The sequence below is a fragment of the Heliangelus exortis genome, chromosome 3 (genome assembly GCF_036169615.1).
Source record: "Heliangelus exortis chromosome 3, bHelExo1.hap1, whole genome shotgun sequence".
Classification (NCBI taxonomy): Eukaryota; Metazoa; Chordata; class Aves; order Apodiformes; family Trochilidae; genus Heliangelus; species Heliangelus exortis.
The window spans coordinates 52501686-52519595 of record NC_092424.1 but is presented as its reverse complement, the minus strand read 5'-3'; the positions used below and the strand labels follow the sequence as shown (position 1 = coordinate 52519595).

Genomic DNA, 17910 nt, shown 5'->3' with positions numbered 1-17910 from the left:
ACTCCTTTAAAAGATCAGAAGAAGAGGCCATATTTATTCTGGCAAGTTAAAGACAAGATAAGTAATTTTAGAATGAGGAGGCCAGGTTTCTTCCAAAACTGTATTTCAAGAACCAGCAAAGCTTTGAGAATTTTACAGTGCTCATGAAGAATAATTTGCTGTTTCTTTCTACTCCATTCTTGTCTTCAAGTATAATGTTAGTCACAGAGCTACATCAAGCACCTGGTTTCACCTGAAGCCTTCCATTTACTACTTCTCATAATTTCTGCTCTTTGTACTACTAGGCAAAAACTTCTGGAGTTAGGAATAGCTGGTAGTGAGATGCTTGATTTTTAAAGAAACTTAATAGTATTTGAAAGGTAAGTAGAAAAATACTAAGTAGAAAAAAAATGTCTAGGAGGCACTATAAATAGAAATGAAGGGACATACTGGATTTAAAAAACAGGTGCAAAAATTATTGCATTCATTGTTTTTAGGACAATGTTTCCATTGCTTTGTTTCTAGCCTGTTTTTCACCTGTTACAAAGACTTCTGGATTGAGTTCTCTCTTTGTGACTAGCTACTGTTCTGCTTTCTTCCCTCCTTGCTCTTGCAGTTTCTCTTGCATATCTTAAAAACCTGGGCAAGGGACATGACACTGAAAAGTTTTATCCAACTTAATTGTTCTCAGGTGTCTCATGATGTCAGTGCCCAGCTAAATAGCCATATCCTTGTGATTATGCACTTGGTGTGTAGCTAAATTGGGGTCTACATTTAGGAAACTGCAATATGCTCAGAACCATCAACATACGTGTTCAAGAAGCATCTGAGGGGGGTTATTTAATTACTAAAAAGAGCAACCAAGAAGTGAGGAAGAGCACCTGGGTTTGATCTGAAGCAGGAACCAGTCATAGCGATGCAGGTGGTAATAGGTGACATTTTGATCAATGCTCTTAATACAGAAGCAGAACTGGAGGCTATTTTTGGTGCTAAAATAATGCTACAGGTATCAGGATCAGGGCCTCATTATAAAAGATTGCATGCAATCTCACACATACACAAGTAGTGTGCTCCCTACTAAACTAAGGACTAAACTGTGTCAGACATCAAGAATGCAAACCATTTATGGGATTTTCATCCCTTCATGCATCTGTTCTGCAAATACAGAACTCAAAACCTTAAGAGGAGATTGTCCACTTGTATTCTCTTTGAAACAGGGTTGTTCTATTGTTAGTTTACCACTTCCACAAATGTTAATTATTTATCATTCTTCAAGACCCAGTTCAGAGAAGTCTTTCCCTTTGTTAGTGTTCAGCTGTAGGCATGGATTATCTCAAGTTTGATGTAACTGAAATTGGGAGTAATAGTATTTGGAATGAGGGACAAACATGGTCCTTACAAAGTGTACCAGCCGCTGGGTTAGTACATGTTTTCTACCCAGGTGGCTTGTCATCTTTTAAGAGGTATTTTCCTGTTACTGCCTCTTGAAAAGGTTGCTCTTGTCTAACAGTTCCTGTCCTTCCAGAGGATTGCATGAAAATGGTATTTTTTCTTCATTTAACTTGATTATTGATTCATTTTTTCTGTATGAGAGTCAATCCTGATTTAAAAAAGATAACACACATTGTTCTCTTTTTAAAAAGACTGGCAAGTGGCATAGAAAAAATGCAGTATTAGGAGACATTTACTATACATAAGAAAACAGTGATTCCATGTGGAAAAAAGAGAATTGTTAAATGCATGGAAATAATGAAACAAAGAAGCCCTGCTTTGAAGTGTCACTAGGCAAAAGGTGATACAGGTGGAAATACAGGTGGCTGCATTTTACTGAGGTGAACTTCCTGTGAAGAAAACACATATCCTCTTTCAGACAGCTTTGAATTTTTGACACCTTGAAGTTTCATCTTGCCTGTGTGATTGTTACTGTGAATGCATTAACATTGTAATTGAAATTACAAGACTTTATAGGGGGAATGGCTAATTAAATGGTTCAGGAGTGCTCTTTTGCCTGGTGCTCTTTGCTGTTGTGAAAATAGTTCTCATTTGGTTGTGAATTACTTCAAAGTACAGTAATAATGAAGGTAGGTGAGCTAGAGAAGTACAGTGTGGAGGGAACTACCTCTTAGTAAGTTCAATTTCATGCGTATGCTCCTTGGAAAACTGGGGCAAGGAGATGTCTTAAAGGACAGGGTGAAACCTGCCAAAGGACCTACCCCTCAGTAAGATGTGAAGTGTTGCTTCACTGTAAGCAATATTATAGAAATGCCTGGTAACATTGGGATCCCAGAAGGTGAGTCTCACCAGGAATCTGGGACACTGATATGACAAAGCAATATCCAGTTTTGAACACTTAGGCAGTAAATGCACGTGATATGCCTTGGATATTTTGTATCTGGTGATATGTTGAGAACAGTGCCATACAGGAGGCAGGACAACAATGAAGTCCCAAGTATCAGTAGTACCAAAATCTCCTAACCACACACTCCCTGCCCCAACCAGAATAGGTAGTGGGGCAAATGAGATTGTCAGGTTTACCTTGTAGGACTTCGTGCGCTAACATGCTACCTGTGCAGCCCTCTGTCCCACACCATACTCCTCACTGTCCCCTACATTTTGTGGCATTCATTGTTTCTTGTCCTTTCAGTTATTAAAGTGCCTTTTAAAATAAAGTCCATGGCACTGAATACATCCCTATGGCATCTCTCTGGTGACACCTGTATAGTGTATTTACCAAAACCCATGCCTTACATGGTCTCATTTGCTTCTTGGCTGTACACTAGTGTCACGGAGCTGGTGTATGTTAGAACTTATCTAGTTTGCTATCTGCAGCACTGCTATCTGGTGCACTGCCTTGCCTCCAGGAAGATGCTCAGAGTGAGAAAGGAACCAGGGATGCCAGAAGAGTGGGATGGATGATGACAAGAATGAGCCTAGAAAGGCAGTCAGCTGTGTAACATGACTTATAGACTATATCCTAATTCTGTAATTTCCACAGCTTCTAGAGTTCTTTGCCTCTAGGGACTGAAATGGTTCCATATTCCTGCAATGGATTAAGCTACAGTGTGTAATTCACTAGAACAATAATGTGAAGTTGAATTGTTTCCACTAAAAAATAATCTGGTTCCAGTAATCTTGTGGATGATTCCACAGCTAACACTGGGACTACTTAGATTCAGTGTTATTATACTTCTGTAAGTGAAATGGTAAAATGTTTTAAGTGTTGGCTTTGCGTAAAAAGTTCTTCTCTAAAAAGTGTGTTAGAGTAGTGGTGTAGAAAATAAATTGCCCAACAAATCCAGCATGGTTCTGTGAGTTGGGAAATTCTGGGAAGTGTATTTCTCTGTGGTTGCACTGATTTAGTGAAAACATCTGTATCTGTTAGCAGAAATATTCTTTTTGGGCTTTTCTTTGGAGCTGCTAATGAATGGGTGTGGCCTCTCTGTAAGGGGGGGTCAGCAGTCTGCCCAGTGAGTGCCACTGCTGGGGGCAGGATCTCAAATCAGGTCTCTGACAGATGACCTCTGCTGGGCATATTTATGCCACTTTCTGCTGCCTATCCCCCACCACCCAGCAACTTTCTGCTCTCTTCCTCTGCAGTAATTCCACAGCAAAGAAGTCACATTGGGTTGTATTCTCCTACATCTTCTCCCAGTTGACCGCCCCGTGTACTGGATGAAGCTGCTGCTGCTATTGAGCTTACAAAGGTCTTGTTGCAGTGGTTGAGGCATAGAGCATCTGTGGAGCTTGCCTTCCCCTCTTTAAGTGTTGGTGTTAAGTGCTTGGACAAGTCCATCTCTGATGGCATGGGGGAACTTAGACCTCAGGTTTGGATTCAAGTGTGTTGGCACTAGCCAACCATGCATAGCTCTGTGCCAGCTGGCATCCAAGGAAGTGAATGTTCTGAGAACATGTTGTCCTCCTGCATGTCACTGGACCAGCCTGAAGATGAAATGGCATATGGTCTGCTACCTCAGTTCTTATTGCCACCTACCTGCAGAAGAGACAAATACTGTTATACACCTATGGGTGGTTTGTTTCTGAGGTGGTCATCCCATATGCTCTGCACAGGAGAGGGAATGTAGTAAAGTGAACTGATTCCCCCTCCACAAAATTAGCACAGTGTGGAGGGAGGAACAAAGGTCTTGTCTTTAGATTCTTCTCAACTGTGGCTTTCAGTTTCGGCATTCCAGCCAAAACCCTCCTATGCCCAGGCAAAGGTGTAATTTTCATCAGTGGAAGAAGAACTAATTTTAAAGTGAGAAGAAAAAGCAGACCTACCTTGACTACAGAAGCTGCAAATTGCTGTTTAAATGTAATTCCAAATGTGTTGGCCTGCATGTTTTTAAAGGGTATTTAGTATGGAAAAAACTACACTGGAGTCTAGAAAAAGACAACAATGGAACAATCTGGGTTTTTTTCAACTTTTCATTTTACCACTTTATTTTTTTTTTCTTTTTCCGGCTGGAGAAAGATATTGTGGTCCTTTGAGCCCATATGCATTGGGAAACAACTTCTGAGCATCTAAGAGGATTTTCAAGCTAAGGGTGGAACAGTGTCAACATTTAAGCTTTAGTAAACTGTAATTGTCAGAGTTTTGAGACAGTATGTGGGGATGATGCTTTTTGTCACTAACAGCCTGTAATATGCATTAATTTGTCCTGGTGTATGTGGAACTGCTCTTCACTCACTCCTTGAGTGGAATTAATGAAACCATGGTGTAATACTGGTGTAATAAAATAACTGACTTCTGTTGGTGCTCTCTTAAAGCAACTAGTTATGGACATTAGTTGGAAGCAGCAAGAATAGACAAAAGAGCATTTTCTAGGCTGTAGGAAGATACCAGCAGTGTTTTTAGACCTTAGATCCTGTTGCATCTGCTCTCACCACAGCCATTTGCTTGTCTTTCTTGCCTTCCCTAATGCATGTGTATAATTTTAAATTCACGTTGAGTGAATATTTTTTTTACCATGCTAAAAGCTCTGTATTTGTTGACACAGTCGTGTCTTTATGAAAAAAATGGCTGTGACAAACACTAGTCTATGTTCATTGGATAAAATGGCTGTCAAAAGAGTTTGAAAGAATTAGTTCAAGGAAAATCTTTTGTAGCAACAATTAAATGTGAGTTTTTCTGCCCTTGCAGTAGTCTACTACAGTATGCAGTGCTTGTCTCTGTGGGCTGAAAATAATATTTTGGGGTGGCAGATAAGTTGATTGCTAGATATGATGGTAAAACCAGGGTGAAATAGAATAACAAGATCTGAGTCATACTGGCTAGAAGTACTTTATCAGTGGAGAGCCCTTCTACACCCATTTATTTTGGCTATTTTAGGGGCTGCCAACATGATATAATTTACCTATTTGTCTATATTATTACACTTGGCAAGGAGATATTTTCTTCTTTCATTTTGGAGGTTATGGTGCTACTTGAACAATAATTGTTGATTAAGTAGAAATGTCTCCCTACAGCTACAACATATTGCCATTTTATTTGATGTTGCCTTGCTCATGCTGTAGTATTCCCAGGGTATGAATGCAAGCTTCATCTTGCCATGAGTAGGAGAGTTTTTACTGTGAAGTCAGGGACTATGTTTTCAGTGGTGTCCCTGAAGACTTTAGGGAGTGTGATGACAGCAAAGCCCCACTTGGGTATGGCCACCTATGTACAGCAGGGCCACAGCTGTGTGCAGGTGCCCAGTCCAGCTTTCTGCTGGTGAAAAGCATGGCTGAATGTCTACCTGATCCATCTGCCTTCAAATTGGTGGGAATGTAATACAATACGTTGCTTGTTTGTTTGTTTCCTGGTATACTCTTTTTTCTCTTCCCTTTGTTTAGAGGGAAAGCCCTGTCAAATTTAAAATGGCTTTAATTTCCATCCCTCTGTGGCATGGTGATCTATTTTTTTTTTTGTGTGGTAAAGTATGATTGGCTTATCTTTTTATAAAGAGAGATTTTTCTCTTTTAACCTGTATGTCATGTGCTGTGTCCTGATTTTTTTCCTCTGCTTTTTTCCCTCTGTTTTTAGAAATGTGGCATGCCATCACAATTCACTTTTCAATATCTATAATATTACATTTGAATTTTGCCTTTAATTTGAAACCTTAAAGGTACATCATAATATAAAACTCCTATGGAAAATAATAGAAATAGGTGTCTCTTCCCCCAACCTTTTTTTTCTATTATTTATTTTTTCCACTAATTCCTTGAGAAAGTGCTATAAAAAGGAAAGAAAACTACTTTGAGTTTTAGCTGAAATGCTTTTGGAATTAAATACCATTAATTTATTATTTATTTACCTTTATTTCAGTTTATTGTATGCTGCCATTCACTCATGTGAAATAAATTTTTAAGTCCTGATGCAAGTTCACTCATTGTCAACTGCAGGTACAATTTCTAAACTAACTTGCTCTTGCAGTTTCCTACTTGCTGTTAATATCTATAGCTTGAATATAACCCACCAGAGGAGCTATCTGATTCACAGTGATTAACTCCTACTATTATTAGGTTCTATTTCTTTCTGCTTCTTTTACCAGTCTGTACAACCTCTGGTTATATCTTTGGATTAAACTGATATTGTCATTCAGTATTAGTGTTTAGCCTTTTCCTCCATTTCCTCTCCTCACCTTCTATTTCTCTATATAGGCTTTTTAAATTTTTTAGAAAAATCTTATGTCACCTATTGTAATTACTAACAGCAGTAGTAGCTTTCACTAGTGAAAAGACAACAATTTTCTTAAGTCTGAAGATAATAAATAAAAGAAAGTGGCCATCTGCATTTTGGTGCTGTGTATGGAACAACTGTGGAAGTCCCATGTCCAGTTCTGTCTAGCTCTGTGTTCCATCCTGAATTCTTGGCAAAAAAAAGGATGTGTTAAGGAGATTGATAGGAAAGATGACATATTATATGTTTCCTTCTCTAGGTTCCCTCAAGCCTTTAAATATTTACGTTTGAGTCTTTTGGAGTTGAACATGGCTTCAGCAACATCTACTTGGATGAATCTGTTCACCTTTCCCTGAAACCATATAAGCATTGCACATTGCTGTGTGAAGAATCACTCTCTTATTGCTTGTTATATGCTACCTTCATTGGCTCTCCCTAATTCCTGTATTAGAAGAGATAATACATAATAAATGCTCTTTGTTTTTCTATGCCAGTTCTGGCTTTATGGGCCTCTATCATGTCCTTCTCCTGCCTATAATATTTTCTTCTCTAAAAACTCCACACTCCACTGTTTCTTACTCTGTGTCTGTTTAGTTTCCTGAAAATATCCTGTGAGGTAAATCTGAGTGGTTTTTTCTGGCTTTGTAAAGTGAGGTCTGGCTTTGCAAACCTGCTGGAGCTCTTAGAAGGGTTTGGCAAGTGTGTGGACAAGTTATTTTAACTCTTCCTTAACATACTTTTGTGATTTTTTTTCCCTGTGAAGTGTTGAAATTTAAAGCTGTCCTCAGATTTCCTGTCTGGAGCATGGTAATGGGAACTACTGGAATGGTCTCATTTTATGGTTTTGTAGGGAGGAGTGGAAGGCCTGTCAATTTGAGATAGTAGCTCTACATGGAGCAACTAAAGGTTAAATACAGTCTCCACAGCCCTTCTGGTCAGGATGGCTTACAACCCAAGTTTACTCACCAAGTTCTCTTATTACAAAGCAAAGCTTTCAGTTTTGCATTCAAAAGCAGCTAAGGGATTTATGGGTGGATTTGAATGGAATGAGTGGATTTATTTTGGGGTAGTATGACCACGTGTATATAGTCTGTTTTTCCAGGCTAAATATGCTAGTTGCAGATACTGAAAATAGGAACGTGTTGCAAAAGGCCTTCTGTGGGGCTGTCAGTCAGAGGGGATTACAGAGGGGACAGTAAACCATTGATTATCAAAGTTGAAGTCTTCACCCTTTCCTTCTGTCCTGCTGTGACCTCCGTGAGAGAGCTGCCCTTTGCATCCCTTCTGGCAGACAGGGGCCAGATATTTGTCTGATTCCATCCCTGTGTGAAGTGGGGGGACAGACAAGAAGCTTCTGTTCTGGTTCTTCTAGGCAATGCCTGGCCTCAGCAAAGCTGGACCTCATGCCTGGTGAGTTGACAAGCCTGCCTGCATGGGTAGGAGGCAAACGATGAAACAAATGTGGAAGATTTGCTTACAGTTGACTATGTGAGGAGAACCTATTTTGCAGACAAGCTGGTTTATGCAGGAGACATTTTGAAAAAGCTAATAATAAGCAGGTCTTCAATTCTGGTTGGTGGGTTTTTTTGTGGCTTTTTTGTTTTTTTTTGTTTTTGTATTTTTTTTAGTGACTGTTACTTCAGATGGTGGCAGTGTTACGAGGCACTGTGAAACTAGTTGGATTAAAATAAACAAGTTGTTCGAACATTGCTGTCCATCCACTTGACAGTAATTAAAAAATTTCTTGAAGGCTTTTGTTTTTTCTTGACAAACTAAAGCCATTGACCTCTTCTGGCCACTGTAAGTGGCTCACACTGACTGTTGATTAAACTTATGTTTGAAAAATTTCAAAATGGATAAATGCTAAAACAATCAGGCACATAGCAAGTAATTTCTTATCTGGCTCAGATTGTTACTGATTGAACTTTCTACCGGAAGCTCTGGCTTTATTTTTAAAATCCTTTTAAAGTGTCTTGAATTCCTTTGTCAAAGTCACTCTGCCTCAGTTTGTCTGCAATGTATGCAGGAGGCATACATGGTGTTACAGTAGAACAACCTTCCCATTGTGCTGCAGAACTCTATGGTAAAGAAAAATGTTAGTTTTCTTTTCTCCTTGAACTTTTCAGTTTGTTCCTTTTCACCTTGTACCTATTGAGCTGCTTCAGATTTTCACAGCTGTCTTGCAGAGCCTTTTCTCTTACTTTCAACAGCTTTCTCAGGTGCTGGCTCACCTGCTTATGAAGTAGCTCTTTTCTCCTTCTAGTGTTCCTTTGCTGCCTTGGTTCCCCCTTACTACCACTTTTATTAATTTCTTCTAATCCTAGAAATAGATGGAGGAAATAAAGGCAGGAAGCTATCACAAGAACAGTTATAAAATGGTGTTGAATGTGCATGATGGTATAATGGCATGTAACAGGAGATGTGTCAAAGATTCTCCTAGAACTGGTGATCTTTCAAAGCTTGGCAGGATGGATTGACGTAAGTGTGTATAAGAAATCTTTGGAGACTAATAGTGGCAAATTAATAGACTCTGAAGAGAATAAGAGTGACTTAGCTGGCAGTTTCAGATTCTTACAACATTTGAATGTGTGTTTCTTAAGATGGTAAGGCAAAAAAAGACTTTGGTGGCCCACCTAGCCGCCTATCCAAAGTTCAAGGAAGCACCTTGATGGTCTGAGGGTTGTGTTACCCTGAGACACCAGGTGCTGTCAGTTTACTAACAAGTCACCTAACAGAAGAGATAAAGTAAATCTGCATAATAATAAGGCTATATTTCCTTGAGACAGTGAGCAATGATCCTGATGGTGATGCTACATGACGGAGTGAGTCTTGTACTTATAAGCTCTTCCTTTGTTCAAGAGGCTTCTGCTACTCCCACTGTCTTGTGTCAGATTTGGCAATTTATGAGCTACCCTGAGAATGTGTTTAAGGGTCCAACAGAAATAATCCTTGTTACCTTCTAGTTCTTCTTCTCTGTAGTCCTTCCTCAGTTCCTCGTCCTGTTATTCTCCCCCTTCCTCTCCCTGCCCTCCTCCCCACCCTGTTGTTGGAGCATATAGACTGTGGTCTAACAAGAGAAGAGAGGGAGAAAGAGGGAGGGGTGATGGGAGGAAAAAAGAAGTGGGAAGTCAGCTGGTTTTGGACCCATGGCCATAATATATTAGTGAACTGTTTTTATGGCTTTCTGTTAGGCAAATTATTTGATTTTTGTCTAGCACAAAAGAAGTAAAAAACCATGACATCACTTACTGGCTTTACCTTATAGAACGCATCTCTAGTGCTTTGGGAGTCAGATATGTTGTTGCTCAAAGGCTGACATCTATCAACAGTAGAAATGCTAATTCTCTCTGAATAGTAAACTGATAGTTATGGCTTAGACCCAAGCTTCTCCTTCAAAGTTTTTTTTTCCACTTAATTCTTATTCAAAATAACTTTCTGAATCTTGGAAACAGACTGAGATTGGTATCGGTGCAAATCTGTAGGTACAAGCCCTGTCCTAATGTTTTTGCATGAATGCAAGGTATTGAATGTCTTCTGGGGTGCTTTTCCTGGTGGTAGAAGGTTATTTTAGACAGAAAAGTCTAGACAGCTCTTAGGATCTCTTGCACATCTTTACACCTGCCAAAATTTGTGAAGTTTTGTTCAAGTTACAAGGCAGTTTCTCACAAGGGTTTTCACAATGCTAACTAGACCAGCCTCTCTCTCTCTTCCTCCCCTCAAAATCACTGCTATTATTGTTTTAAAACTTGTGTTGCTATTCCTATTTTCATCTTTCATCATTCTCTAAAAAATATGTAATTAGGAAGGATGCTATCTCTTGTGCATAATTTTGATGTTAAGGAATAATACAAAGATGACACATGCAGTTGATGCAAGTGCTTTTTAAACACACTTTGAGCATAAAATGATCAGATGAGACTTTACAAGGGGTCTTCAATGGGTAAAGGAGATACCTAATTTTCTTTTCTGGTGTTACTCTTAATTGTGGTGGGGTTTTTTTATTTTTTTTCTTGAACCTGGTAACATTGTTGAAAATGACACATGTAAGAAAGTCTTTCTGAGTAATGTAGACTACTTTTTATTTGAGGCATTAATTCATGTCTCAAATAATAATATCAAAAATAAATGACTCAACAATATGCAGACTGCTAACTGGCAGTACCAAGTCTATAGGAGTCTCTGAAATTCAAAGAGAAAATGCATGGAATAAATGAGATCTTGGAAGAAGGAAAAAATGAGCACTTCGTTTAGATATTACCGATGACCTTTGAATGCTGACTTTTTGAACTTCGATAAAAAACATTTAATAATTCTTAAGTAAACTGATTTATGAGTCTTTTTTTCCTTGCTGCTTCTTTCCCTCTTGGGAGAAATTGGAATCTTTTTGGTTTGCATATGATTAAACATTTCATGGTGTAAAATTAAACAACAGGCTATAAATGTGGTTATAATCTCAATTAAAATGTTTAAGATTTTCCCATATGTTTCTTAGTAAAAATAATAACACTTATGTTAGTCAGCTCATCTTAAACCATTAGTGAATGTTTGCCATGAGTGTGTGGGTCTATCTTCACTTCCTGCTTTGCATAGTTTTGGTCACTTAATCTTAAGTACATTTCTATCTCAGTGGCTGCTCCTCTGACTGTTTTGAATTTACATTTGTGTGATTTTAATTTTTTTTTTTTTTTTTTTTGGGTAATACTTCAATTTGCAAAGTATTCTTATCATGTGATCTTGGAAGTATTGTTTTTAAGAACTCAGAAAAAAAAATATCTTTCAGAGGTAGCTGTTCAAGTTTTAATAGACCTTCAAGAACAGACAAGCATAAATTAAAACAAAATGGAACAAAACAACACAGGCAAGCTGAAAACCAAAATTGCATTTCTTTAGAGGCATATATACATTTGTGACTCTCATTTTAGTATAGAATGAGGATCTACATGTTAAATGAACATCTACAGAGGGTAGTAGGCAAAAGTAATGCTGTGTCCAAGAAACTTTAAAAATAAGAACTTTGCACGCTGAATAAAGTGTTTTATTTTAGTTGGTGAAATTTGTAACGGAAACTATGGGCTTGCAATGGCAAATGATGGGAAAAAGTGTCTGCAAGATGGCATTAAAAATTGGGAATGCCAAATATGTGCACTGTATGTCAGCCTTGGTTGAGAATTTGTTTTAAAAAAATAAATTGTTAAACAATGAAGGCCAGATCTCTGTATTATTTTTCCTGGGAAAAGACTTTGCATAGCCTAAGGGAGAATTTGGTGCCTGTGGGAAAGAGAACACTGGGGTCAATTTTCAAAATTTATGTGGCCTTGCCAAGACAGATGGGAAGAAACGAGAGTGAACCCCAAACAACTGTAGCCCTGGGAGACTCTGCTTGTCTCGCATGTGGCTTTTCCCATTCATAATTATGCTTAAAAATCAAGCTGTAGTCACTAGTAGCTCTGCACGTGGAGGAATCAAGCTTGTTAAGCCAGATTTTAATGTACTGCAATAATTAAGCTTGCCCAGGTCATGTAAAGGGGTGACTGCTAAGTGCCAGGGTGTCTGTCATTATTTTCTAAGCAAGTGATGTTATAAAGGCAAGTGATATCTGTTAAGTAAGCCTGAACCCATGAGAGTCCATAACCCACAGATCTGCTGTGACCCAGACACTGCAAAGCACCAGTGACTGCTCATGCTGCTCTTATGAAAAGAAAGTGTTTCATGTGACTCCTAGAAACCCCCCTTGTGATTTCTCTCAAATGTTTTCTTGGCAGTGCTTGGCTGATACTGTGGCTCCATGAGTGGAAATGAGTGCTGGTCTTCTGGCTCTCATTTTCTTGTATTTCAGGATGCTGTTCGTGTTTCTCATCTGCAGCATTCAACATCCTGTCCATCTCAATGGCTTCCTTTTGAGCCAGCACAGTGGATAAACATCCTTTATACAGCTGAAGCTTCAATTTTATAAGACTTGCAGGTCAAACAATGTAGCTATTGTGGATGTTACAAAATAGATGTCAAGTTTGTAATCTGATTTTTTTTTTTTTTTTTGCCTTTTATCAGCTATTTTCAGTAGATGTGATGTATTTCTACAAAACAGAGCTAATTAGATCTGTTCCTTTTGTGCTGGCTAATATGTTGAAGTGGAATAGAGCATTAAGAGCACTGCATCATCTTTAAAGGAAAACATTCATTCAGCTGTTTTCCCCAGACTGTTGCTGTGCACAGAATCTTTAAGAACAGAAGAAATGAGCAGATGACAGATTCTTAAACAGAATTAACACATGAAGTTTGGTTAACTAAATGAAAGCCATAAGTCCTTTCCCTAATCACTAGGGAAAATACACTGTAAGGAACAGTCATAGAATCACGATTTAAAGTGAGGATTTTGGGGATATTGCTGGGACAAAATAAACTGTTTTAAAAATACATCATAGATACAAATGCGGAATTAAGCTTCTTTTTGGTGTGTGCTGTTAATGCTCAGCAAGGGAGAAGAAATGGCTGTTTCAGGAAGCTGCAGGGTCTCTTAAATCAAAGGAATAATGAAAGGAGCCAAACACAATTTTGCTTACTTTGTTGCATTTTTCTCTCATCATTCATTCAGCCATTTTACATGTAAGTGGATGGGGAACTGTGGGTTTTTGTGCTTTTGTTTGTTTGCTTGTTTAACTAGACTTTGGGCAAGACCTTTCTGCTTGCCTTGCCTTGTTGAATTTTATTTTTTTTTTTCCCCCCCTTTCAGTTGTTTTTTTGTTATCGTTGCCTTCCTTGTCGTTCAGGGTTTGGGTTACTATCATAGCTGAGTTTGTGCATGCTCCCTGATAGTTTTGACTATGCAGGCACCAAAGTGATGTTCTCACCTGCTGAGCTTGATCCCCGAGGAGCAGGTTGGTTGTGCACTGACAGGTGACCCACACAACCTGTGTGTCTCTATCCTTGAGGTACAAATTCCAGTCCTCAATCTCATATGTTTCATTTATAATTTGGAACCATAGACCATAGAGTGTATGAATTTGTCTTGTGTCTTTTCATTTTTTTGTTTACCTTTTTAATTTTGACAAATTAAAAAAAAAAACAAATTTGTGATCACATCTCTTTTTCTCTCTTCCTTTTGTGCTTTGATAGGCCTGGATGATTGCCTGCAGCAGTATGTCCATAAATTTGAAAGAGAGAAAATAAATGGAGAACAGCTCTTACAGATTTCTCACCAGGACCTCGAAGAGTTGGGTATCTCACGGATTGGACATCAAGAACTGGTTCTGGAGGCTGTGGATCTCTTATGTGCACTGGTTAGTTAAGTTGTGAACAAGCATGCACAGAATTTCTTAAACTGTTCTTTTGGGTGAATAATTAAGGCATGTTTAATAAGGCCAAAATATGTGTCTCTTGCTTTCTGCTACACATCATGGTAAATGAAAACAATAAAAATTTGTTTAATCCTTGCAAGCTTTGCATTAAATAGCTCTAAGTTTTCCTTGATAAGATGCAAAGCTAATTCATTTGGTTGCACTTCTAAAGAAAGAATTTGTTTGCTTGGCATTGTTACATCTTGTGGCTCCTGCTGGTAGCAATTTTAATCACTGTTCACTGAGTTGAGTGAATTTGTTGTAGAAGACAGAAAACAGACTATTGAAATGACAGCTGCTAATGGTTTCTCACGCCAGTTGAAACAGGTCTAGGTCAATTTTGTAGTATACAAGGAGAATAAAGTGTTATTGAAATGAGGGATGTTTTGCTAACTCAGTTACAGTGGAGTTCAGCTCTCATTGGATTGGGAACTGAGGCTGTTACTGTGTCTTACTCCTGGTGTATAACTACACACATATTTTTAAAACAAACACACTCTGAAAAGAAGAAGTATATTTAAATTGTTTTGCTAGTGCAGCCATTATGTAAAAACTCCTGAAGATGTGTTTATTGTACTGCAGTGAATGAGCTCCAGAGGAGTATATGATTACATCAGGGAGAAGGGTGGGAAAGGCTGCTTGATGATTCCTTGGCCAGCTCTGGCCTGCCTTCCCTTCAAGAGGCAAAGCTTGAAACACCAAGCATACTCTTCTTAAAATGGAGAGTCTTTACTGCCTGTAGGATACACACTTTATTTGCTTCAGAGAGGTGCTACAGGGATCATTCGTACTCCATAACCAGAAACAAATTGGATAAACCATGCTAAAGGAAGTGTATTTAGTGCAATAACTTCATGAAACCTGAAATGTTTCCCAAAGAGTGACTGATATTTAAAAACCATTTGATTTCTCTTCAGTGTTTGATCTCTTAAATTTTTAACACTTAAGTTGAAAATCTAATAGAAGAACAGAAATTAGCCTGAAATGCCGTTCGTTTTGAGGGAAGGAATAATTTATTAGGTGAGTGAAGAGGTTTGAGGTAGTGAATGTGCTCTGTGCTGTATACAGTCCTGACTGAAGTAATAGATGTGGCAGCCCCCAAAGGCACTTCTTTCTTCTTACTTTTTAAAATAGTAGAATAAAATGAACAAAGCTGGACAGGTGCCAGAACCTAAAGCTGTGTTTTATCTCCTACAATTTCCTTCTAATTTCCTTTCTAGACAAAAGTTTTGACCTCAGACTCATTTCTAGAAATCCTTTGTGGAATGCAGCTCAAGTTAGTGCATTAGACAGTGTTGAAATGTCCTTGTTTCCTTTTAAAAGGTGGAGGAAGAATTCCTGTGTTTTGCTTATGCTCTTTGTCACCTTGATGCCCCTTTCCTTCAGTTTTTGGAATTGTGTAAAATCACCATTGATTTTTGTTCCTGAGGGCATGAGATGTTTTAAGTTCTCATTACAGCAAATTTTTCATTTTGTTCTATTCTTTTTGTGGGACAAAATAAAAGTTCCATCTGTATTAGTTCTTAAAAAGTGGGTCTTGCTGATATAATTTAGTGAATGTTTGTTTGTGTGTTATTTACAGTGATGGTTCCCTAATAGTTGGAGTCTTGAATTAAAAAAGCTAAAAAACTATTTTGGGGATTTTTTTTTTCCTGTCTTCCTCATCCCCTAATGCTTTCAGCTCATACTGAAAATGTTGCATTATCTGGACCAGCCTGAGATCAGGCTTTGAATGCTGTCCCTCTTGGTGGGAAAGGGGCTGAGAGGGAGTTTTGGTGGCTCCTCAGGCCTGGAGTACTCAAGAGGAGTTTCCCGTTTTTGTCCAGTTTTGCCTTGGCAGTTTTCCACCTGAGCTTCCTTCAATTTGGTGCTTAGGTTCCATCAAGCCACAAAACACTTCCAGCTCTAAAGACAGCAGAGAAGCTGTATTTAGATCTTCTTTCTTCTGCACTCTCTTCAAACACTGATACATACTTTTTTTTTTTTTTTTTTTTTTTTTTTTTTTTTTTTTTTTCCAGCCTCAGTAAATCAGGAATAACCCAGCCCCCTTTCAGTTTTTATATGGGTAGATCCCTTTTTGGCAACTACACTGCCAAGCTGAAAATATATCTGCAAGTTACGGGTTTGCTGCCACAGAAAGTGAACTCTGGAACCAGTGCAGCTGAGATACTAATAGATCTTTCTCTACTGCTTTGGTTCCTGTGTGAACACACATTTCTCTTGCTCTCAAGCTGGCCTAATGCATTTTTCTGAACAGGTGTTGAAGGCTTATTTAAGGAATTTACCCAACATTTCAAAGATACTGAATTCCCTGGATGGGGCAGAGGGAAACATCAACTTCAGTGCCCCTATCTTTTTGTCAATGTCAATTTTGGTTGAGGTAGAAAAGGGTTAGCAGAAAGATATGTCTGAGTTGACTGAGGTATTTGGGGGAGGAGGGAACAGAGATACATAAATATGCTTTTTAAACTCATGCAAAACCACAAAAGCAGGGCAGGGATCCAGAAAATAAGCTTTATCAACCAAGTAATTGGGACAAAAAGCATATAGAGTGGTAGTGAAAATGGAATACTTACTCATAACACCCTGATGAGTTGATTTGCTTGTTTGGGCTTAATAAATATAGAACAAAGCAAGCATTAACAGGAATCTGTATGCAAATGTATTAATTTTAATGTGTTCTTTGGATTATATTTTTCAATCTTTACATCTGTTATAGGATGTGAGAGTTTGGAAGCAAAAATACAGCTGATTTTTCCTGAGGTTAGAATGAAGAGATACTAGTTTTAAGCAACCTACAAAAAAATCCAAACAACAAACCACAAAACAAAAAGAATATAATTTCTAGAGTTGTGCCTTTAATAATTTCACTGGTAGTAATATTCAGCCAGCACATTTGCAGTGCTACAAAATATAAGTTTATAAGATAAAATAGAACATGCATACAAGAAGGGTTATTCTTTGTGGCTAATTCTTGTCAAAAGTTTTCAGCTTTCTAGAAGTCTCATATTTAGTGCTGTTTATTAGCAACTTTGGGACCCCAGAGGATTATTTAGAATGCAATTATTTTTAAAAGGGAGAGAGCTAGAATGAATGACTGTGACAGTAGCTTGTGTTAACTCCAGTGTTTATCTAGATGTGCAGTAAGTTGGATCACCTTTTGAGTAGGCATTCAGTTTTATTATTTTCTTTTTCCCAGAGCTGGTTTTCAGTTGGATCAGCCAGCAGACCCAGCTCATCATGCTACAGTACATGAGCACAGGTGTGAAGTGAAAGACAGTGCTGCCCCTGGGCAACAGCAGAGATTTGGATCAGCTCAGACCCAACTGTTGAGCTCTGTTAGCCAAACTTTTTTTGATAATTATTTTTTAATGTTAGTTGTCTGGCCTTTAGCAATTATTTGGTTAGTGTACTTTTTCTCATTAAGTGCAATGGAGTTTGTAAAGAGTGCACCCTTGTGCACATGTGCTCTGGTGTATGTGTGTGTGCTGTGTCTTGCTCCTGCCCTGCTTGTGGTTCCTCAGGTTAATGAGTAACAACCTGAGAGTGTTTGGGATAGGGTGCTCTTAATTGCTGGCTTCAGCCTGCTTTGATGAAAGCAACTTTGACTTTTAAATTGGGAGCAACAGGAAAATGTAATGTCTTCTTTGGTTCACGAGCAACATCTAAAACCTTTTGATTTGTTAAATAATAGAATTGTTAAATATTGTAGCCTCAGTCCTGGTGTTATGGTTTAACGCTGGCCCTGCAATTAAATTGAATGACAGATGCTCTCTGTTAACTCCTCCCCCCCCCCAGCCCCCTGATAAAGAAAGGAGAGAGAGACTTATGGGTTGGAAACTAAACTACACAGCTTTAGTGAAACAGTAATGATAAAAAGGAAAAATTACTAAATATATACAAATATACAGGAAAATTGATACCACGTTCCTCCCCCCC

General features: G+C 38.3%; 1 protein-coding gene across 4 annotated transcripts in view; it reads left to right on the top strand.

Annotated features, from left to right (window-relative positions):
- The window catches only part of CNKSR3 (CNKSR family member 3), a 59086-nt gene that overhangs the window by 15271 nt on the left and 25905 nt on the right, over nucleotides 1-17910 (top strand). For all 4 annotated transcript variants that reach the window (XM_071740603.1, XM_071740604.1, XM_071740606.1 and 1 more), the window contains exon 2: nucleotides 13751-13914. In XM_071740603.1, the coding sequence (XP_071596704.1) occupies nucleotides 13751-13914 (164 nt within the window). The remainder of the gene's footprint in view (nucleotides 1-13750; nucleotides 13915-17910) is intronic.